The following is a 23,675-nucleotide window of genomic DNA, read 5'->3' as shown; positions in this document are numbered from 1 at the left end:
CACGTATTGCCTCTCTAAACCAAGATTAAAAGATATAACTGTATCAAAGTGCGTTCAGGGATTGCTATAGTTAGGTCTGTTACATTGCTAGGATTATCACTGAATTCATTTTCCTTTGGATCAGCCCTTCCCCTTGACCTCATTTTCCATCAAAATCAAGGTCAAGGAGGTAGGCTGTCACTTTTGGAGTGTTCAACACTGCATTAATCTCATGTTTAGCTTAGCATGTTTTGCATGCTGATTTTAGCAGTAATTATATAATAATAATGGATTGGATTTATATAGCGCTTTCTAAGGCACCCAAAGCGCTCACTCATTCACTCTCACATTCACACACTGGTGGAGGCAAGCTACGGTTGTAGCCACAGCTGCCCTGGGGCAGACTGACAGAAGCGAGGTTGCCATATCACGCCATCGGCCCCTCTGGCTAACACCAGTAGGCGGTAGGGTAAAGTGTCTTGCCCAAGGACACAACGACCAGGTCAGAGTCCAGGGATTGAACCTGCGACCTTCCAGTTACAGATACGCTTCCCAACCCCCTGAGCCACGGTCGCCCATATACAAATGTTCCTTTACAGTTAAATGGCTTTCCTGCAGCAACTGCACCACTATTTGTTGAGGAATGCGTTTCTAGTAGTGGGAATTTCCATGTATGGATATGGCAAAGGATTTGTGATTTCCATGAATTTAAAGTTAATTGCTGTATTATCACAGACAGATGTGTAGATGTAATTGCCAACATTCAATAGTAGACCGACTTCATCTTGTTTTAACATCAGTTTACCAAATCTGCAGCACTAATCTCTGTTTTTGAAGCAACTGTTTCAGAGCAATAAGTTCATTGCAGTAATTGTAGTTGTCAACCACCCTCTTAAGCTACAGTTACTCTAGTTAAGAGAATAGAATCAGTTACATACTGTCGGTTTGGCCAAAACTGCCAACAGAGCAACACCACTAACATGAACTCATTTTACTCATCAGTCAAAACAAAGCCATTGTTTCGTAAAAAGAAGAGTTTTATTTCATTTTTAACAAAGCCCAATACAGATTCAAAGCAAAACTGGGGAACACTGGCAATCTCAATCCAATCGTTTTTGGGACGCCAACACCAAAGAGGAGCTTCAAATAAAAAGGACAACAATAAAACAACAATACTACCCAGAAATGGGGTAAAGAAATAATGGTGCACGTTGTCAGACTTAAGAAAAATTGACAAAGGGAATCAAAATGTTCATGCCAGCAGCTGCTGAGGATCTAAATGTCAAATATGAGACACCTGTTAACAGCTTTGGAGGAAGGGAGGGGAAGAAAAAAGGAAAAAAAGACAACTCCTATAAATGTGTTACATTTAAAGTTGTGAATGAGTAATTTGGTCAAATGTGTTAAAACTAGTCTGTGTGTAAATAACGAAAATTGTGAATTAAAACTAAGCTTTCCTCTGTGGTTTGTACATGTAGACCGTTCCCAAGAGAACAAGTTGTGTCCAAGATGGGAATTAAAGTAAACTGTCACGCCAACAAAAAACGGAAAACTCAAAATCAGATTCTGTTAATGTCTCTACAACTAGTTTTCTACAGATACGTTCAACAGGTTCACCTGACAGCTGTGATGACATGTTGAAGGGTTACAAAATATATTGTGAGTAATACAGTTTGTGATTTTTTACGTCATAGTTTACGTGGTCTGGCGCACTTGTATCGTAGACTTGTAAAAGCCAAATTTAGGGTGTGGGAATAGAGCACGTGGCTTTGTTTTCCTTCTTTTAGGGGTTATGAAATATTATGTTACCGTCTGAAATGAGCCGATCCACCCATGTAAACACAGTGATTTTCTGATACAGAAAAAATAGTAAGTGTACAATGCATATTGATCTTTAATAGCAATATCCACCAGTTGAAAACACCAGTCTGCTTTGATATATTCTCATATGGGAACAAATATATTTTATAACAAAATAAATCTATACTGTTGTTTCTGTGATGGTAGATAAGGGTCGTACAATCCCATCAGCCTGACCTTCTTTGTCCATTTTAACAAAGAACTGCATGTAGGCTTAGCTCTGTCGGAAATAGTACTTGTGACTAAAGCAGCTCAAATACTCAAAAGGCTCTGCCTGAGAAGAAAAAATTAGTTTGAAGCCAAAAAAAAAAAAAAAAAGAAGAAAAAAAAAACCTTTTCATCTGTATACCAGTTGTTAAAGTAATTTATAATAAAGTATGTTTCTATCATCTTCTAAAAATCATAAGCATTTTTTAAACTGTATCTTGGCATTTTGACAAAATATCCTCTTGGATATTTACACAGGAACAAAAAAATACTTTTCAAGCACTAAAACAAGCTTATATTGTGGGTTTGCAACAGAATAAAACAATTCTGAAATAAAAATGGAGAAAGGTTTGCATAGCAGATCAGGATACAACTAAAGAGGAACAAATCCTTTTTGGTACGAGTCATGACTGCACATTTTCACATATGTACATGAAAGAATAGTCCATTCATAGTTTCTCCCTGCCCACAGTTCAAATCAAGTTTACGTATGCACTGTAATGCTCATCAGTGAGAAGGCAGAGTGTGGGTACTTGTCCTCTCTGCTCTTCTAATAAAAGTCCATAGGAGTTTCTTTTGTGAAACTTTGTTTTGTTTTTTAAAAAGTGCCATTTTGCTACATTTGTCAGCTGATCCATGGTCTGCTACTGAACAGTTAATACAAGCAAAGTGTTACACAGCCCTCCAATATCACAGAGTTTCCTGATTCTATGAGATTTGGTCACATGGACAGTCTCACACACACACACACACACACACACACACAAAAGGGGAAAAAGGAAAAACAAAATTTGTAGCCGGTGAGTTCTGTTGCGATTTGATAATCCAGCTGGTAAAGCTTTTGGGAACAGGGGGAAAAAACAAAACAAAAACAAGCACCATAAGGAGAAGGCCTCAAATGTCCTCCGCTGGGCGAGTTCAGCAGTGTTCGCTCGATTCTGTGCTCCCACAAAAAGCAGAAAGGGGAAAAAAAAAAAAAAAAAAAATCTACATTCAGACTCGCCTCAGGCTCATGGTTTAGGCAAAGTCACTGAAATGTTTCAGGCTTTGTTGTGACTTTTCCTCCAACTTCAAGTCCAAGTCCGGCTATCGAAGCCTTAATCATGGTGGTCGAAACATGTCTCCAACTTCCATGGGGCCTTAATCGTCAATATGGATACGTCCGGGTCCTCATCGTCTCTGTTGAGCGTACACAGGGTACGCTAGTGTCACATTCAGAGAGTCATTGTGCTGGACCAAAGACGTGTGCTGGTAGTGAAGAACGAGTTCTTTTAATGAGTTGTACAGGTTATAAGGTTCAGCGAAGCCGTACCCTGTGGGGGTCTTGTTGATGACGCAGTGTTTCACCTCGCCGTCCACACTGCAAAGAGAGGACAGGAGTCACAACCTGCTGTGATGCTCTCCATCAACTTTAAAAGTAGTTCATTCAGTGGTGGCTGAAGCCGTAACAGCAGGAAGACATTTCAACACTAAAACTGCAATTCTTTGCTACGTAACAGCCAGATACGTACACCACACTGCAGGCGTAGCATCCCGCTTTGCTGCTGTCTCGAACCAGGAATGTTCCGTCTCTCTTGCCCTGGAGGATCGCCTCCGCCTGTAAGCGATTGATGTTGCCCAGCTTCCAGGTTCGCTCATCATGATGAGGAAGGTCTTCATCATCGTCCACCATAGAATATTGACTAAAAACACAAAACAAATATAAGTTGTCATGAAAAATGCACATTTTTTTGTCCAGCGAGTGGATGATTGACACTCGCTAACTTACTCTTCTGTGCTCTCGTTCTTGATTCCCAGCCACTCGTTGAGTTTTTTCTGCCTGACTCCCTTCTGGGTCAACCACCTACAAAGAGAAAAGTCATGGACATTAGAAAGCAGGACAGACCAATTTTGATTTCCCTCAGAGGGAAGACTAGTTTCCGATGTAGCCAGGATGCTGTTCAGGCGCTGCACTTACATGAGATACTGGTCTCTGGTCTTGCGGAGCTGGATGAGGTCAGGCTTGATGCTGTTCATCCTCTTGTCGATCTCCCTGTAGTCTGCTGCCTGTTTCTTCAAGTCTTCTTCCAGCCTGCGCTTGCTGTCTACTATTTCACTAATCCTCGATTTCAACTTCTCGTAATTTCCCATGATCCTGGAAGGAGAGGAAAAAAAGGATGAGTTCTGAGCAGAGCAAGCATTTCGTTATCAGCTGATGCACAACAAAGTGTGGTCTGCTCTTACCTCTGAATCTCTTTTTCATTGCCTTCTCTCCTGAATTTCTCAATATACTCCTTGCTGTAGCGCTCTTGTGTTTGGCATTGCTCCTCGAATATTTTGATAGTTTCATTGAAAGCCTCTATCGCCGTCCTTTTCATTTGGATTTCCTGCGAGCAGAAGCACAGTGTTAAGCACTTGACCTACAAACACTGCAGTAACACTCTTGATCCTAGGTGTGGGGTGGTACTCACTTGTGATGTTCTGGTGTACTCTTCATAGAGACGGTCGTACTCTTTGTTCTTTTCTTGGTATTGCTGGTGGTACTCGCAGAGCTTCCTGCCCACAGCTTCGATGTTGTCCTCTTTTACCACTTGATCCTGAAGAAAGAGTCATAGTCAAATACAGGAAAAAGTTGAGGTTCAACTGCTTTAAACACGCAGGTGTTTTAATTCTGCTGGGATGCATTGAGCTGCCACCTCACCTGCTGGTGTTTAGACACGGGGTACAGCAGCTTGACGTCTAGCTTGGGGTTGTACTGAGCCAGGGACTCGTTGCGATAGTGGTTGATGAGCTCGACGACTGAGTTGAAGGTTAGTGGATCAGAGAAGCCATATTTACCATCTCGATGGAATATCTTGATAAGCTTGTTGTTTCCTCCTTTCCTGTAGACGAAACAGCAGCGGCGGTTAAACCAACAGGTCACTAACTACAAATGGATAAACAGTCAATTTGAGGAAACAGAGGACAAGACACTTACCTCAAAGTCAGAGTGTAGTCTCCGTGCATTTTTGTAGAGGCGTCCCGCACCAAAAACGTACCATCTGCAGTGTCCCTCAGTTTCTCATTGACCTCCTCCCTTGAGATGTCTCCCCAGTACCATTCAGCATCTTGTAGCGCCATGTTGTTGTTCATACCGTTGTTAATCACAGATGTGGGCTTGGGTGGCTTTGGAGGTAGAGCTGCAGGAAAAGGCAGAGAACACAGAATGTAAATAAATCGACTACAACGCGATTAGGCTTATGAGTGTTTGTGTTAAAATAAAGCCGACTCAGAGCTCGAGATCTGGACATTTTAAGGCAGATTTTTAGGGGAACGCTTGCACTGCCTTTAAAATGTTTACTTGATCTTCTTGTAAATAATTAAAAATACAAAAAAAAAAATTGCTCTTTGAATTTATTTAATATTTCAAAAGAATGAACCCTCATCTGGATAGGCACGTAGGCACACATGCTCGTTCGCATGCATCCTTTTCCATGAATTGGGTTGTGGGGAAAGGAAAAAAAAAAAGAAAAAAAAAAAAAAAAAAAAGGCTTCCCATGTCTAACAGAGAGGCAGCATTGGTGAGGCAGTGGGAGGAGAACTGAAGCGTGAGTCAGGGAGAATGAATTTCATTCAAGAAATGGAGCCATCTATAAATATTTCCAGCTCCTAACGCAGCAGTGAAGCCTTTTTCATGCAGGAAAAAAAAAATGCAGAGAGAACAGCAGAAAAAGATGGCTGCACAACATTTTACAGTAAAATAGGACAGACTGAAATCCTAATGACCCTTTAAGCCTTTACCAGCAGGAAAGGCTGCGCTTTAACGCAGGATAACCAGATTCTCTTCTACCATCAGTAAATCAATTAAACTCTTAAAGCTGGAGCTCACCGTGAAGCTACCAGTAGCAGAGATAAGGCAGTCGGCTATTTTTAAACCCCACAAATCTGCACTGCTTTTGTTCGCTGCCACTGCATTCACAACCCTCCTGCTGCAATGGACCTTGCAGAACTTTGCACGCTGAAACCACAAGCACTGTGCACACAGCTACAACCGTGACATAGATTTCAAATGTTTCCATTCTGCGCAAATGCAACCTACCAATCCGACCACAGCGCTTCTCTGCATACCGCCTGCCTTCCAACCTGATCACACTTTGTCTCCAGATTACTAGAAATTTCTAACTCGCGTGAAGAAACCAGGCTTCTAAAACCAGAGCCAAACACCTCCACAGACAGACAACTTGCGCTGATCCAATCTCGCCTCTGCTCCACACAAATACTTTATTACAGCCACTTAAACACGTACTTGAAAAGCCATTAAGGGCAGCTTGCTCAGTAACGTGTTACATCACTTACCACAGCCAATCACACAGGGGGTCTGTCACCAACCGCTCCTGCATCTTTCATTTCCTGTGAGCGATGAGGTCATTGTAAAAGTGTCGCCTTTTTAGAACTCTAAATAGATAACTGAAACGACTGCGTCTCTGCATCAACCAGCACTGCGTCCCGGTGTGCATCCATCTGCGAAAGCAAGCGCGCCGCATCTCTCTGCTAGCAGAGGAGAGAGAAAGGACCTGCTCCCTGTTCCATGCTTCTCCTCTGTCATCCTCTCGCTCTCTGTTCAGCTTGTCCACTTGCTCCCCTGCAGGTTACTCGGCCCCTCCTCCCCGCGAGTGTCGTGCGGACATTTAGTCCGTCCCACTGCTGGCACTCGTAAAGCCTACTCTGCTGCAGCAGCACGTACGCAGCTAAATTATAATGCCTGGCCCGGTCAGCGGCACCCAGAGCTCCAAAATACGTCTATAATCCCACAGCGTGACGCTCAGCACGACAGGGATAGCTCCCTTGATTTCCTGAGTGAAATTAAAATAGCCCCAGTTCTTGGTAAAGGTAGAAGATTCAAGTGAAAGCAATCGTTGTCCTTAGTTCAATTGAGGGACAGTTGGTGGAAATTTTAGACGCTTAAGTTATATAGTTCACATCAACTACAAATGAGGAAAAAAAGAACAGGTTTTAATGTTTGAGTAAGACCTAAGTGAGCAAGCCTGTTCCACCGCACTTGGATAGAAAAAAAAAAAAATACAACAGTGGATTTAAAAAGACTTTAACATCAACTAGCCATTGTCCACCATAGCTATAAACTACTTAAATGTTCAAGAGCCTCTTTTGTCTGATCTTAATGCAGAGGTTCATGCGCACTCTCCAAGTATGGCCCATAACTCATAAGCATGAGCAGTTGCCCGAGGCAAGTTTGCTGCTAGCAAAGATTGAAGTCTTACTAAAACACAAACCTATTATTCCTGTTCTGTCTTTTCTAAGCTGTGACATTTGTGTCTTAATCTTACGCACGAGGCCCATTTCGTTATAGCCTGAAGGCAAACGCAGCAGAACACACAATGTTCCACTTTTGACACCTTTATAAGACAAGACCTGAAACATCAAACTTACGTTGCAAGTTGTGCATGTCTCGAGGAATCAGTTCTCTCTTCTTTGCAGCTTCTCTTTTATTCCCAAACAATAAAGTAAATCCAACAGAGTTAGTTTCAAGTCCTTCTGTAAAGCTCCATTTCATAGTTTAGACCAGTGAGTACATGGACGTGGTCTGTTTTAATTCTTAAAAGGTCACGGCTTTGTGTGCCTCTTAATGAAATCCAGGTAATCCGCTCGACGTGAAGCAGGTGCCGCATGCGACTGTCTCACTGACTGACTGCTCAGTTCCTGCTGAAGGTGCGGTAAAGGGCTGAGTCTCTCTGTCTTTCCCTTTCTGAGCCCTGTGAGGCGGAAGCCTGCTCACGTGTAGTCACAAAGTTAATGATTAGCAGGAGCCGCTCCAGTGTCGACGCAGCCTGTTCTGAAAGCAGCCACTTGTGCCAGCTGCGTTGGTTTGTGTGTCTCTCTATGCTCTTTGGTCACTCCCTCTTTCTGTTTGTAAAGGCGGAGGCTTGGGGGTGGGGAAGGAGGGGGGCAGTCTTATGATTAACTTGCAAAGTTTCAAATATTTGCTGAGTTGAGCACTTTGAGACAGGGAGGACATGTGGACATCCACTGAAGGGGGAGGCAAGTGGCCCTAGAACTACAAGCAGCCCTGAGTTAACAAGAAGTGCTCTGTGGAGCAGGCCGACTTTCCAGCCAACCAAATCTAAGTGGGCCTTTTGTCGCTTACTTAAAATAGGAACGCAGTAACTGGGAGGCACACACACACACACACACACACACACACACACACACACACACACACACGCGCGCGCGCATACAGGTCATTCACAGAAATGCATGCATGTTCCGTACATGTGTGTTTAGAAATTAGGTTATTTACCCGTACTATTTGCATTAGACAGGTGACTGAAACCAGTCTGGCCCGACTAAACATTGCCATGTGTTACACTGGGTACAGTCTTTATGGGTATGTGCAGAACCAACAAAAAGCATTTCAGGGTTTCTCTCTTGCCTGCCCGACCATTCAGTCAGCCATCCATCAAGCCTACAGCCAAAGAGCTCCCTGCAGGTGCAAATCACTGACAGCTGAGAGCAGACCATGCACAGGAGCCTTATAAATAGTCCTAACAGGTAATAAAAAGTTTAAGCAGCCACAGTCAGTGCTGGGCCTGCCAATGACACCGCTCCCAACTAGAGCTGTAAAAACAGAACTGCCATGCAATGCTCTGCTGTCTCAAATCACCAGACCAGCTTTGTCTGTATGCAGTCCACTGCAGTAACACGAACAAAATCAGACTTGCACGAATCTGTCATCTATACCGTTGGAGGCACATGCTACATAACAGCAAAAGCCAGAGTAGAGACGAAAAAAAAATAAAAATGTGCTCCAAGAACCACCCAGAATCTTACTGAAGATTTTACATCACATGCAAATTCCCCAATGTTCATATTCATGAGGCTGACAAAAATAAAGCTAGACAGAGAAATACTGTTCTAACACAAGTTGCTACTTTGTAGTCATTAAATTCCAGTGAGAACCTTTTACATAATACATAATACCATTTCATTGCATATAAAAAAAAAAATAAAAAAAAAACATTCATCTGCAACATGGAAATATGCTAGTTCAGAAAGAAAACTTTTCATGCTTTACAAACTGAGAAGACCTAATTCAAACCACTCCACAAAGACTCAACTAAGAACACTTGTTTCTACTAATAAGCACATGCTAAAAAAAAAATCAACTCGCTTTAGCGCCATAATATGAGTAACTTTCCAATCACTGGGTACTTTGTGGTTCCCTACAACTGCAGCAGCACTAAGTCTCGACCCTCCTCTTCAAGCTATTAATAGCTCAGGTCTCAGTCAGTGCTGTGCACAGTCAATGCAGAGCAAATTTATGTTCTCCTTTCAATGTAAATCCTGCACAAGTTCCTTACAGCTTTCAGTTAGATCAGTAATGCAAAGCACAACATCCTTTCCATCTACTTTTCCTTTTTAACTGAATGCATTTTTTTTAACCGTTTACTTTCATGCCCTGAGCACCCACAGTAGTAGGAACAGCAGTAGTTTTGTGATGGGTGAAAAATCGAGCGAAAATACAGCAGTCAATTACCTGGTGCAGCTTGACTGTCACTCCACTCACTGGTCACCAGAACCTCAATGATCTTGATGTGAGAATCCAGACTGGGTTCACAACTGTGAGGGGGACAAAAAAGCAAGGTAAACAAAGTTTGTTTCAGAGCCAAGGTGACAGTCACTGCTGCTCTGTGCGGTTTTCAATCAGATAGCAATTCAGGCTTAGCTACTTTAATTGTGCCGCACAGCTGGTAAGCAGAAAAGCTCCAACCTACATCCGTGTACAGCTAAAACACATGAATGTGTGATACACTGCAGTGCGTGTCTTGCCATTTCTTGACTAAGCCTGCATGCTTATCTGTCTGCTGACTGAGTGCCTATCTTTTACAAACCAAAATATGCAGCATAAGCCTTACACTCCCAATACCCACCTGGTGGCCTGTTGTCTGAAAAACACAGGGCTGAAGATCTCGCCCAGCGATCTGGCACTGAGCAGGTTCTTGGAACCGTTTTGGCACACTCTAGCAAAATGCCTTAGCAGACAGTGGAGAGTCAGCCAGTACTGGGGAGGACGGCCTGGGGCGCTAGCAAAGCGACGTAGTAGCTGGGCACATTCCTCAGGATTCACCACCTCTGTTGAAGATGAGAATAGCCAAAACGTTCAGGAAGACAGGAGATAAAGTGCCCTACTTTAAAGTCTTCTGCAGTTGAAAAGCAGCACAAAATGAAAGCTCTCTTTACACAGTAAAGAAATGGAAAAAGGAGTCATGTGCAATAAAGACTTGGAAACCGCAGAGACACTGTGTGGTTGACAATGAGCATAAGGTACACTGGCAGGTGATTGGCTGCTCAGAGATGCTAGAGATAAACTTTCAGGCTTGTTTTAGTTCCTATTAACCGCAGATATCCTGTTTCTGGCCATGTGACAGCAAGAGAATGCATAACACTGAGAATTTCTTCTTTTCCCCTCTGCTTGCAACAGACAGCAAGACTAAGGTTAAGGAAATGTGCTAAAATACACAATTAGAAATAAATACATAGATTTCTATTTCTTATTTTCTTAAAGGACCCATAGATGTTTTAGAAAATAAAAGCTAATTTTACACAAACAAAAAACAAAGAAAAAAAGAAGTCCTCAGACACAATGGGTACAGATGAGGTCTTGTGGTTTAGTGTTCATGAGTACATGATGTTCAGCAGCAGGGCACGAGTACATTACGTCAGCACTTCTCTTTAGGCCAACCTGTACAATCAACAAATGACCACTGAAACTGTGAGGGAACCTTCTGTTCTCACCTTTAGCACTGTGAACCATCTGAGCATATATTGCAGTGGGAATGATGGGTTGGGGAAGATCCTGCAAGTACCTACGCAGACCGTCACACAGGACTGGAAGCTCCAGGTGATCCAAGTCTGCAGATGGGGGGTCTGAAATGCAGAACAGCACAAAGACGCACGCTTGAACTCACTTCAGTAAAGTTAGGTTTAACTATAGCACAGACTCTTCTGGGCCAACAGACTCTTATGCACACACTTAGAAACCTTTTTTTATGCACCCCACTCATTTTTTCCACTCAGACTTCCTCTTCATATAGGCTTATAAAACACATGATAAAAAGAGCTACTTACCACAATCAAAATACTGCCTGACTTCAAGTCCAGCACCAGCATTAAATGTTCTATATAATGTGGGGTTATCCAGACCTACAAAATAATTAACGAAACATACTGTAGAAACATAACATGCCAAATAAATGCCAACAAAAATATGAAATTGATTCAGTCAAGCTCACCTTTCCTCTCAATTGCTTCAAGCAGTTTGATCAAAATGGGTGGAGCAATCTCTGGAAGGGAAAACTGCTCCGTCAAGTCAGGCAAGAAGAAACCTAAAGATCGTTAAAAAAATAAAATAAAATATTTTTTAAATAAATAAAACAAGCAATTTCAGTTTGTGTAAACGGAGTGAAAATCCTCCCACCAAGGCTTAGTACAAATCCAGCGTCATACCTGTGAACCAAATTACTCAGTCCAATAAATATGCTGGCACCACACAATTTGCTAATAACAGTTGAATAATTCCATTTTAGCACCCCTGCCCTTCCCAAAACACAAAAGCCAGCAAAGCAAGAAGAGAAAATGTTTCTACATCCAACCTATGCTTTCCAAATCAAACAACAACACAATCACGACCAAGACAATCAGTTGCCCTATGCTGTTGGCTGTTTGCAAAACAGACACGGCTTTAAGGGGATTTCACTAAGCTCATTTCTTCGAGGTGAGTGCTGACAATGGCTGGTTTTACTTTCAAAACTGAGTCCCACACAGCAGAATTTAGTTACACTTTTTGGAGATTGTTCTATTTTTTACTCTTATGCTACTGTACCACAACGAATTCCCTTTGTAAGATCAAAAAAGTATCTATAGTTTATGTGTAACTAAATAAAGATATCAACTGGCCAGTCAGTTAAATACAGTTAATCCTGTGATGACTGTTCATGTGACCTTAAATGGTAAGGGGCTGCCATTCATCTGAACCAGCAAAGACTCATTAGATTCTTGACTCCTCAGAACTTCAAAGGAAGCAGGTACAAGACCAATGAAGTGGCTTCAAAAGTAAAATGTGAGTATTTATAAAAGGCTGTTTCAACAGGAGGTACTGAGCACTGAAGTTAAGGTTTGGCAGACCAAGGAACTAAGCAAATATCCTGTGATATGAGGTAAGCCAGGTCTGACTTTTTTTTTTTACTTATTTTTCCTTCAGAACTTTGCACCCAGGTGTGGACATGAAAGCAGGAGGGGAGTTGGCAAATCTAAATAAAATCTTCGCCAAGGCATATTTTGAAAAGGCTTTTTTCCTGAAAGGCTCAACTGTTCAACATCAGGTCTGCAGTTTCAAAATGCTGCAAAACTATGAATGGGACCCTTTCTCTTAACATTATTTTTTCTTTCCACCTAAAAGTGATTACTTTTTTGAATCAGGCATTAAAGGCCAAGTACTGGTGTGGCTAATACATAGACGCATAGGGGTTATTGAAAAGCTACCCTTTTGCATGAAAGAGGGTTCAGTCAGTTAAATAATAAATTCTGAACCACATTCTCTGGCTAGGGCAGGACCCAGGCTGCCTTGTTGTGTGTCAAGTACATGTATTAGTAAAGCCTTTCAAACCAGAGAACACACAAAAATCCACCTTGGACAACTGGTCATCTGGAAGATGTTATTGGAAATACAAACTGAAAGGGAATGGAGGGGGGAGGAAGGTTTCTCAGAAGTTGGTGTTCCATCTCAGACTTTGCAAAGTTTCCTGAAATAGAGATCGAGACGTGCAGTGCAGCCATCACACACCTTGGAAATGTAATCTTTCTCCCAGACAAGATATCCAACACGATCTTCCTTCTACAGCCAAAAGGTTTTCTGAGAAACCAAATTCACAACCTGAAGTTAAATTTAGAACACTGACCCACCCGTTGTCACAATGTTCAAAAAGCACATGACAGCACGATGCCTGGAATTTTTAAACAATAAATCACAAATATGTGTAAGGAACAAGCAAATTTTCACACATTTACTTAGATTAAAAAACACTCAACACTTGAAAATGATTAATACATTGATATACAAACAGCTGCTCGTACTTCTGCACAGCTTGGAAACAAACCAAAAAACAAGGAGAATCTTCCAAGTGACCCTCCAGCCTATTTATTCCTACCACAGTCAGCCTCTGAGGGACACGGGTCAGGAAGGATATAGAGTTGCTTCTTGGTACTGTCGACAATGTGATAGTTTCGGCACCAATGGAATTGTATCAAGTAGCCGAAGAAATATGGCGGAAATGCCACAAGGTATCAGTGATGATTTCTGAGATGCCTTGGCATGAGATCAAGGCTCAACGTGCCCATACAGGCCAAACCACAGAAACATAAAGGGGAAAGGAAAAGAAAGAAGAAGAAACCTATAATTGATGTGTTCATGGAAGGCAAATTAATTCTAGAAAAACTTTGTAAAAATTGGTAATAAGTAAAAATTAGCTACAGTAAAAGCTATCCATTTCTTTTCTACTGCACATAGGTATACCTAACTGTGATAATGGCACAAGGTGAATGCAGGTTCTGCAAAACTCCTTACTGCAGCTTATGCAAACTGAATCTCCAACTCTCTCTGGAAAGGTAATTTTAATTCTATTAAACAAACAGGGCCCTCTATTAGGGCTGCTCAATTAATCGAATTTTAATCACGATTACGATCTGGGCTTTCAACGATCATTAAAAATGACTGAGCCGATTATTAGCCCCTCCCTAATTTATCCGCGACACCTTAAAGGCCGGTCCGTGAAAATATTGTCGGGCATAAACCGGTCCGTGGCGCAAAAAAGGTTGGAGACCGCTGATTAAGAGGACCCGAGGGAAGCTCGGAAAGCTAAGCAGAAGTTATTTGGAGAGTGACTGCCGTTGGTTGAAAAGAGAGTTTAAAAAAAAAAAACAAACTTCAGTGGTGTTGCACACTATTTTATATTATTTTTTTAAAGTCATTGTTAACCCTTTAAAGCCGGTCAGAGCAGCACGCTCCGTTTTGCGTAACTATTTTTAAATCCCTGTAGAACCTGAACCGTGTAAGCTAGCGCAATAATTTGTTTTGCATATGAAACCGGAGGAGTTGTACTTACATCTGATGCCATCAGCTTGTCCTCGGTCACGGTTTCGTTCCACATATAGCTTTGCAAAAATTGCATAAAAAGCGCTTGCAGGAACAAAAACATAATATTCCAGAAACACGCTTCGCCGTTCCTATCAGCTGTTCGTAACACTTCCCACAGTGAAATGATGCACATGCTGTTTTCTTTGCAAATTTGCATCATAGGATTGTTTTTTGTTTTTCCTGCAGTATATAAAAATTGCTGTATCTCCAAAATAAAACTATGAAGACACTCAAAATAAATTTCCTGTGGTGGGAAACTATTTTTTGCAACTTTGTGGTATTTAAAGTTTTGAGGGATAAGCCTCTTAAATTTCTCCAAGTAGAAATATATGTAAACAAAACAAAAGCGATTTTCAATTTTTTTTTGTAGTTTATTGCACTTTTTTGCAATTTATGTAATTACTATGCACTTAATGCATACATATTATTAAAATATGGGCTATAACAGTTGTATTGATGTATAGCAACTTGAAATGCTCCCACAAATGGCACTACAACATGTAAAAAAATAATATAAGCTCTGGTGGACTTGGTTCTATAGTAGGTCTTAAAGGGTTAAATAAATATCGTCAAATAATCGTGATCTCAATTTCAGTGAAAATAATCGTGATTATCATTTTTGCCATAATCGAGCAGCCCTACCCTCTATGTTTTACAGTAGCATTACGGCACTATTAACACAATGTGCTGGCATTTTGCTCCATTTACAACAGCTGACAGGCTACACTTCCTCAGACTCTCTCCAAGACTTGAATAGAAGCTGGTTTCTGTGGTAACTAGGGTATGGAGACAGAGGCCCCTAGGACGTGCCTCTACACGTCTGCATGTTTGGCAGACCTCATGATATCCCCCAAGGCCTCAGCCCGTCAGTAGTCAGTTAGACAACCGCAGGTTGAGGAAGTCGATGCAGCTGCCACTGGTTCTGCTGTGGTGTGGGGAACAATCTGTCCGGCTCAAACGGCACGTCTGAGCCGAAAGGACTGTGGGCAGAACAGAGCTGGGGCACTACCAGTGCACTAAAGATAGCGCTCACTTTGGATAAATTTAGAAGGCTGGAAAAAAGGTCTAGCCAAGGCACATTGGTGATAGATCACCACCTAACAGATTTTAAAGTAAAAATTGTGCAAAATGTACAAAAAAAATTTCAAAGTTGTTTGTCTCTACAGTAGCATTTAGTAAGACTAGGTGCAGCTAGTTTATAGTATTCCCAAAACCTAAAACCTTTGCAATGCCAAATTCTCTGGATTTTCTGTTGGCATGGGCAGCACTAACATGTCTGAGCATGACTGTGCTGAATAGTGAAGCCCTGAGCTGAATTAGGAAAAAGGGCAGGCAATGTCTCCTCCTGCAGGCTGGAAGATGAAGTGCAAAAGCAAAGTAACAGCCAATGAGGAGACTGTTGCTACAGCTTGGCAATTAACCCTATGAAGCACAGAGCATCAGTGAATCGCAAAAGTAATGCAAGCAGCCAGTTTCCCAATGTGAGATCAAATTTAAGAACCAATGAAGCCTCTCACATCAAATTAAAATAAACCAACTCCAAATCTGATAACTTAAATGGCTTGAGCACAATTGTACAACCTGCACTACTGCCTCACTTTAAATTATAAAGTAAAAGGATGATTAAACAGTGTCTTCATTCAAAGATTAGCCACTTTCAATGTGAACTAGCTTGTAATAGTGCACGGATTTATTAAAACCACAGCTAAAGTATATTATTTAATTTGAGAATATATTTAAGTTATCAAAAGGTCAAATCAAAACAGGACTAAAACTTTTTATTTTTGTTTGTTCTGATGCAAAAAGCCAAATGTCACCAGGGACCATAACAATCATAATCAAATTATTTTTGTTGGTTGGCAAATGACTTATTCAAGAACTTCACCAAGTTGGGCTTGAGCATTTCCAAGAAGAGATCATCTTAGCCTTGCACCTCTAATAGTATGAAAGTGGGGCATATCATGATGGCTGCTTAACCGCAATAGTTTTGAGATATGCAACTGCAAAGGCTCTTTTTCTGATGACACATTAAGAGGCACAGGAGGGAAAACACAAATATAGCAATTCTTGCCTTAACAGAAGTGACCAGGACTTTTGATGCAAAACAATGCAAACAAACTTCCAGGACAGATATAACTGAATGGAGGAGATGATTTATTGTGTCCACTCCTTAATGCAATGCAACATCTCCAGTGCACAAGAGCTGCCCGCACACCACACACATAACTTTCCTGGCACCAATGAAATTGTGTTACTCTCCAATCTCACCTTTGTTTAATTGCACAGAGTCTGTCTGCTCCTCCCTGCCTTATTTGCTTGCTCCATTTCTTAATCCTGCTAGCAGACATGCTCCGACTCCCGTAAAGAAGATTTGGCAATTCAGACTTCAGCCTCTGAACGGCCTCATGCAATGAAACAGTTATGCACACTTTGATGCACACAAGTCTCACTTGCTTAAACACACAATTTTTTTTTTTAATGAATCTGTTATTTTTTGAGTCCTAGTCTTTTTCCCTGTCATATACTGAGCAGCAGTAGAGTTGTCCCCTTAACTGTAGTGTCTATAACCTCAGTCTGACATTCTCTGAGGCAGACAGAAGGGGAAAAAAAAAATAAATAATTGTCATGTCTGGCACATCCACACAGATTAAGAACAGGTCAACCCCCCCCCACACACACACACACACACACACACGTGTCACTGTTATTTAAAGCAGTTTAACAGTTTTAAGCAATGCTTAAAGTTCCTCTTAATTTTACATTTTAAACCGACCAGAGGAAAAATTAAATGCAAACAGTTATTGAAGCTACTACATTATTTGTCTCTGCATCATATCAGTTTACAATACAAACCACCCATGGAGAAGGCTACAAGAAAAAAATTAATTGATGAACACTAGATGGGAAAGGGTAGCTGGTTAATACAGACTAAACTTTAAAATGAAAAATGAAGGGACTGCTCAAAAGTAAACTGATAACAAATGGAAAAACTAAAAATGTGAGAGGAAAAACAACTTCGTCATCTTAGGTTTGAATCGGGATGCTAAAACAAACAAAAAACTAACAAATCGCCTTTCTTTAAGGACAGTCAAAACTAAATTTTATTATATCTGCAATTTAATGATGTGGATGCAAATTTCCTTTGTCACGTGGGCTGCTTTAAACACACTGCATGTGACAAGGCTCCCCTCCCCATTCTGGAAACTATGACAAGTCATAATATATTTAAATCCAGCTCAAGTCTGAGATTCACAGGCACTGAATTTGTCAATGACACGCTTCTCACCTCTGACTAAAGCTTTTTTTTCCTCTCCTCTCAACAGCTTCTAAACATACTAATATTCCACCTAGTACAAAAGTCAAATACATTTCCTTTTGCCAGCAGCTTGTCCACTCATAACAATGACAGCACAGAGCAATCGCTAGGGTGCTATTCATCATCCACCCATTTGTTGTATAGCTGTATTGTGCGTCGAGATACAGCAATCAGCACTTAGCACAATACAGATTCATCACAAAGGTACAAATCAGTCCACTATGCAGTCTGTACGTACCCCCAACTACCAAATTCCTGGCCCCAGCTGCCTTTAGTCCCACAGAGGAACACTACATCAGAGGAAACTATCACACGATAAACTTCTGCTGTGCTTATTCTGCTGCTGACTTGGATGGATTTAACGAACTGTGACTGTGCTCTGGACAAATGAAAAGAGTATACCAATTTGAAACCTACGCCAAGGCCATTACATGTATAATTTAAGAGAAAAGTGAGCTCTTAGCGGGGGGGGGGGGGGGGGGGAAGCAAAAAAATAAAAAAATAAAAATAAAAAAAAAATAAAAAAATGACACTACCAACAGAAAGTGTATTCAATCCAGCAGATGTCAGCCTGAGTGCTAAAGAGGCCCCGAGAAGGAGAGCTGCATTATCTCAAACTCCAGCTATGCAGAGTGCTCTCCCTGAAACGTCTCCTCTGTACAGGCTGCACTCAGCCTTCCTGTAGCCAGCACAGATGCTCCATTAAGTACATCCATTACTAGTTATAAAATCCACATTTCATTTTTTGGTAACCAAAAAAAGTCTGCATACACACCAGGAGGCATATTTAGCAGAAAGCTATAAAACATTTCACTGCATTTTTTTTTTGGATAAATACTGCGTACTATAATGTTGTGCACATGAAAACTTCAAACATACTGATAAGGCTCAGACAAGCAGGGGAACACAGCCTGCCATCAAATATATCCTTAAACAAGACCGAGCGTGTAGGCTGTACCTAGTGATAGCGTGCAGAGCAACAACCGGTTATTCATACTTATCTAACGTTTTGGGAAAAGAGGGGGGGAAAAAATGCTGATGCTGGCCAACAGATGGGAGGAGAAAAATAAAGTAATTACACACTGAAAACACAGAGGTTAATATTAGGCCATAACATAGTCACTGTCTAAACAAATTTAACATGCAACGTGCTTGTTGGGCATCAGGAATTACACAATTGGCTACAGACTAAAAGTAGCTGCTTGTATTTTTTCTTTTAGTACTATGACTCAGTTAGCTTATTCGAAATTCCACCTCAATTACTTCTTTTTCACCATTAAAAGCAACATACTAGACGTGAAAGGTGTGAGAAGTTTTTAAACTTGGAGAATTTCAGTTTGGGAACCAACTGTGGATTTTTTAAATTAAATCAAATAAGCAAATTGAGCTCTGAGCTGGTTATTTGCTTTCCAAGTTCTTCTGCTTGGCAGCACCACACATGTATATTCAGTTAACTGAGAGGCCTAGTAAAAGGAGCAACACTTTAATGTTGTTGTTTTTTAAAGAAAGGCTGAATGCTGGAATGAGGACTAATAGTTTCCCAGCCCAGCCCTTTAGTCTCTCTCTTTCCCTCTCCACATCTGCTGCACTCATGTAAACCCCCCCTGTGGCTAAGGGAGGAGAGGCCCCTTTCCAAGCCCTCCATTCTCCACCCTTTTCCTGGGACCAGAGCTGATGGTAGGAGCTATCAAAACATTAAAAAAAAAAAAAGGAAAAAAAGGAGGAAGAAGGAGAAAAAAAAATCTGGAGTAGGAGGAAGGGAGCAGGATCCCTTGGTGGTGGGCAATAAATCACAAACACTCCGAGCAGAAGACCCTCTTCAAAGCCCCCTTGAGCATGCAGATCCCAAGCTCCTCCCAAAGCCTGCAACCTACCCCAATCCCAGCTGCAGCCCCTCTGCCAAGCCCCCAGCTCCACTTCAGCCCTGATCCTCATGCACCCATCCTGAAACTAGCACAGGGACTCTCTTCCCCTTTCACCCACAACTCTGGGCCCTTTCTTCCCCCCCCCCACCCAGGACACAGCAACTTTTCTTCTCTCAGTGCTACATTCACACTTGGCAGTGCTGCCACTCAACCACAACACATCCATTCAACATATGCCCCTTTTTTAACAACAAAAAAAAAAAAAAAAAAAAAAAACAGCTCCTCATTCGCACTGTAGACCACAGCAAAGAATTTCACAACAGCACCACAAATGGCCTAAAAACTAGAAACCTGGCGACTACAGCTGCTCTTTAGGTGAGCAAAAAGCTTCAAGTGCACATTAACAAGCCACAGAGTCTTTAAAAAGACGAGTTTTAACTGCAGTTCATAGTTGCGGCCTGAGCTGTAACACTGACTCACATTTCAAAGGGTCATTTTGAACTGCAAACATCTCGAAATAATTTTTTTTTTTTTTTTTTACCCACCAAAAGAAAAAAATTAAATTAAAAAAAATAATAATAATATGGAGACACCCCCCCACCACCACCAAAATATTTCAGCTATAACTTAGATATTCTGTGATGTTAGTAATATGTGATTGATATTTTTACAGATTTAACAAGGTGTTTAAAAAAAAGACCAGAAAATTATTGGTTACATTACTTTTTTTTTTAAGCAAATTATAGTTTAAATGATGACACAATCGATCAATTTTGCTTGAGCTAGCTTAACTGCCCCCCTGCTACCAGTGTATACACTGAGCTACACAGGTACGAGAATTGCATTCCCTTAAGATGCAGTTTGAGGACAAAGATGGATGATCTCGGCTGGTAACATATGGCTTGCAGAAAATGCTCTGGTGTACTATATCCAGCATAAACACCAGAGCCCGTGTCCTCTGGGACTGAGCATGGTTCACATTCAGTGCAGCTGTACCGCACCAGGCAGAGTTGTTAAACAAAACCCTGTTTTGCAGCATCAGCATCCTGCTGATAACAGATTCACAACTCTGACTTGCTAAGGTTTTACTTTAACACTTAACTAGTTGTCTGTGTCAGTGGACTACCAGAGAATGCACAAAGCGACATAACAGGTTTTTTGTTTTTGTTTTTTTTTTTTTTGGGGGGGGGGGGGGGGGGGGTTAATATTGCTAACATCAGTTTACACCCTCAGGATTTTAATACATTCAAATTGTCACAATTAATAATAATGTTAAGACAGATTATGAAAACTGTTGTAGCTTAAACTAGCAAGTTATACAGATAGCTCATGCATTTGTCCCCTTTTTCGTACAGAAATCACACTGCCGTGTATTATGCTGGTAATCCAGGGAAAAAAAAAAAACCTTCAGAACTTTGAGATAAAGGAGAACACCCATGAATTTGATACCAATAAACATGGTTTAACAGCTCTTGTTTAAACTCACCTTGTTCTGAGTCCGAGTCCATCTCTGACTTGAAGGAGGAGGCTGGAGCTACAGGTAAGGGTCTCAGGGGCCTTGGCTTGGGTGTAGGGGGAGAGATCCATTTCTTCCCAATGTACTCTACATAGGTGCCAGGAAAGTCCCCTTTTTCCTGAGTGGTCTCGTTAAAGCCTGGCAACCAGCCAATCTCATCTGGCCGCTGCTCCAGGCCATCGGTGACCCCAAGAGCCACCAGCTCTCCTTTGCTTACCAACAATATATCCCCAACATGCAGATCAATGTCCTCCTCCCTCTCTTTTTTATAATCATAAAGTGCTCTGTACTGATACCCTTCAGCACTCATGTTTGTGTGTTTAATGTTCACTTGTAAAGATGAGTCTGAACCAGTCTTGTTATTTTTAAGGGTTTTTTCTGAGTAACTTAAGCCCAGCTACTCATTTGCTGGTTAAAATGGCTATTGTTCCAACAAAGCTACAATTTATGATTTTACAGTGAAAACAGTCTCTAGCTTGTCTTCATTCTTTCACAGTTCCCGTCTCTCGCGAATAATTTGCAGCTCTCTTGGTGTGTTGCCTCGCAGTATGTACCCATCAGTAAATGGCCTGCAGCCGTGATCTTGATAATGCTGCCCAGACCTGTAAGATGAGAGGAAAGAGCATTTACAACAGGCAGCACAAGACTATGATGGGCTCCTTACAATGCCCAATGTGAATGAAATGGGTTATGCCAAGATTTTACAATATAAATACTGTAGAAGTCTGCAACTTCTCACAGTAGGCCCACAGTATACAGTAAATACATTTAAAATGTACACTTTTATAATGATACGCCATAATGCATTTGTGGCCCTACTTTGTCACATGGCTTCCAAATCATGTCTGCAACAGTTTTAATGTGTGCCATCACTGACCCACTCAGTATTTTTTTTCTTAAATCAGCTGCCAACAAAATAACTATTAAAAAGTAAATAATTTACTGAAGAGCAGACTCCATATTGATGACAGTGTAGTTTTATTGGAACATTTACAGTTTCTGGCACACTGAAATCGACTTCTCTGCTGCCCTGCCAACATATAGTGGGCTAGCGTTAGCATTATACTTGACAGCTTTATTCTAATGCCGACAGAGTTATATAAATAAACATCACCCTTATGCATAGGTTTAGAGTTTTAAAACGCGCAGGGAGCGAATTTGTGCGTTTAAAAACGTATGCATGGGTCCAGTTTATTCTGCTGGCGGCTTTACAGCCCTGCGGTGCAACTTTACAGCCGCTGCAAAAATGTCGGGGGAGTAGTCAGCTAAGTTAGCTAGCCAACATCAGCCTGCTGCTAAACTAAACCACCACCTAATTAGCCATCAGCTAGAGGAAAACAGGATAAGGGTTTACTAAACGTCTCTATTTAAAACCAGAATCAGATAGCTTAGGCTATTAGCAAGGTTAGAGTTGTAACGAAAAAGTTAGCAGAACAGGGAATTGGAAAAAAAAATAAACTTCAATGAAAAAAAGGAGTGCATGTTAAACCGAGGATGATGATGAGTCGCTTTAAGTAGTTTTAAATAACTCAACAAAATTTAAGTACTTAACAAGAACACGCTTTAATTGTAACTTCATAAGAAATAAATTCTTTGTAGCGAGGTTAAAAACACTGGAGAGCAATAACTTACTCGTACACGGATCCGCAGACGAATGCAACGAGCCCTCTTTCTTCCACACTAAAACACTTCCAATTCGTTATTAAGCTTTAGATCTGCGATGTGCGAAGATTTAATTGCAGCCGTTGGTGGATCTCTTACGCGCACGGTTGAAAAAGAAAAACTCTCGGCTCGACTTTAAATCCGATTTAATGAGAAGAACAAAATGTTACGACCTACACCCTGCCGACGTGACAGAACAGCTTCACCATCCAGAACAAATGTTCCCTTGAACGTCGCCTCTACGACCAACAAGGGGGCAAGCACAGAGCGGCATCTCATTGGTCCATCTTTCTGTCAATCAAAAACGCCTCATAATCTATCCAATCGTATTCCTGTTGTGGTGGGCACTCCCCTCTCCGTGTACTCTTGCAACTTGAAACACCTGTGGAAATTACATAACTTTTGCACGCAGTCCTGCCATTACCTATGTTCTGTTGGCTGGTGAAATTAAACATCTAGCATATTTTTTCCAGAGCTGTATGATTTTAAATCATGCACACTAAAACAGTGTGAAACTAAAGCATAAAAGAGCAAAAATATATTGGGCTGGCCATATTCTTTATTGTCTTATTTTTTAATCCACATCTTGAACCTGAAAACTGAAATCCACTGAAAGATATAATTGGTATATGGTAGAGTTAAACTTGGTGTTTCGTCACCATAGTTTCACTTTTTTGTTTCTATAAATCATGATATCTCCTCAGAATGGAAGGTCCCATAATCTCAGTCACCATTAGAAACACATGACTGTGAATGTGGGTGGCCTAATTATGACAGGGAAAGAAATCCCTTATCAAGCATAAACCCTACTGTCCCGATTGCGCTAAAAAGAGACTGTAAGCAGCTTTGTGCAGGGCTAGGTGCCTGTAAGTGTTTCCACTGTCACACAGACATCAGGGGCCATGACCATTCAGAAAAGAGGAAGTAGTGTAGAAATCAGGAGTTGATGGTGTTGAAACTAACAGTAACTCGGAACTTCAAGCTGCTGATTGACATCTTTTTGACATCTTTCCTTGAGTCATATTAACATGCAAAAACAAGCTTTAAAAGTACAAAATTTCAGTCCACTATTACAACACTAACAGGAAATGTAGCTTTCTTCCT

At 41.1% G+C, this 23,675-nt stretch overlaps 1 protein-coding gene across 1 annotated transcript; it reads right to left on the bottom strand.

The window, feature by feature from the left end:
* Window positions 1-995: 995 nt before the first annotated feature.
* pik3r1 (phosphoinositide-3-kinase, regulatory subunit 1 (alpha)) lies at window positions 996-22,796 on the bottom strand. Its single transcript, XM_085280201.1, has 15 exons — window positions 22,542-22,796; window positions 20,880-21,511; window positions 11,313-11,405; window positions 11,149-11,223; window positions 10,816-10,947; window positions 9,951-10,152; window positions 9,557-9,639; window positions 5,003-5,204; window positions 4,727-4,907; window positions 4,497-4,622; window positions 4,270-4,412; window positions 4,004-4,180; window positions 3,815-3,889; window positions 3,558-3,728; window positions 996-3,406 (listed from the first exon to the last, which is right to left on the bottom strand). The coding sequence occupies exons 2-15, from the start codon at window positions 21,217-21,219 to the stop codon at window positions 3,217-3,219; spliced, it is 2,190 nt and encodes a 729-aa protein (XP_085136327.1). The 5' UTR covers window positions 21,220-21,511; window positions 22,542-22,796; the 3' UTR covers window positions 996-3,216.
* Between the last annotated feature and the right edge of the window lie 879 nt (window positions 22,797-23,675).

Source organism: Mchenga conophoros, linkage group LG7, assembly GCF_057382185.1.
Source record: "Mchenga conophoros isolate Kocher_MC1m ecotype Shallow Benthic linkage group LG7, M_conophoros_male_GT1.1, whole genome shotgun sequence".
In the NCBI taxonomy this organism is placed as follows: Eukaryota; Metazoa; Chordata; class Actinopteri; order Cichliformes; family Cichlidae; genus Mchenga; species Mchenga conophoros.
Note: the sequence above shows the minus strand (reverse complement) of the source record. Positions and strands in the feature narration are given on the sequence as shown.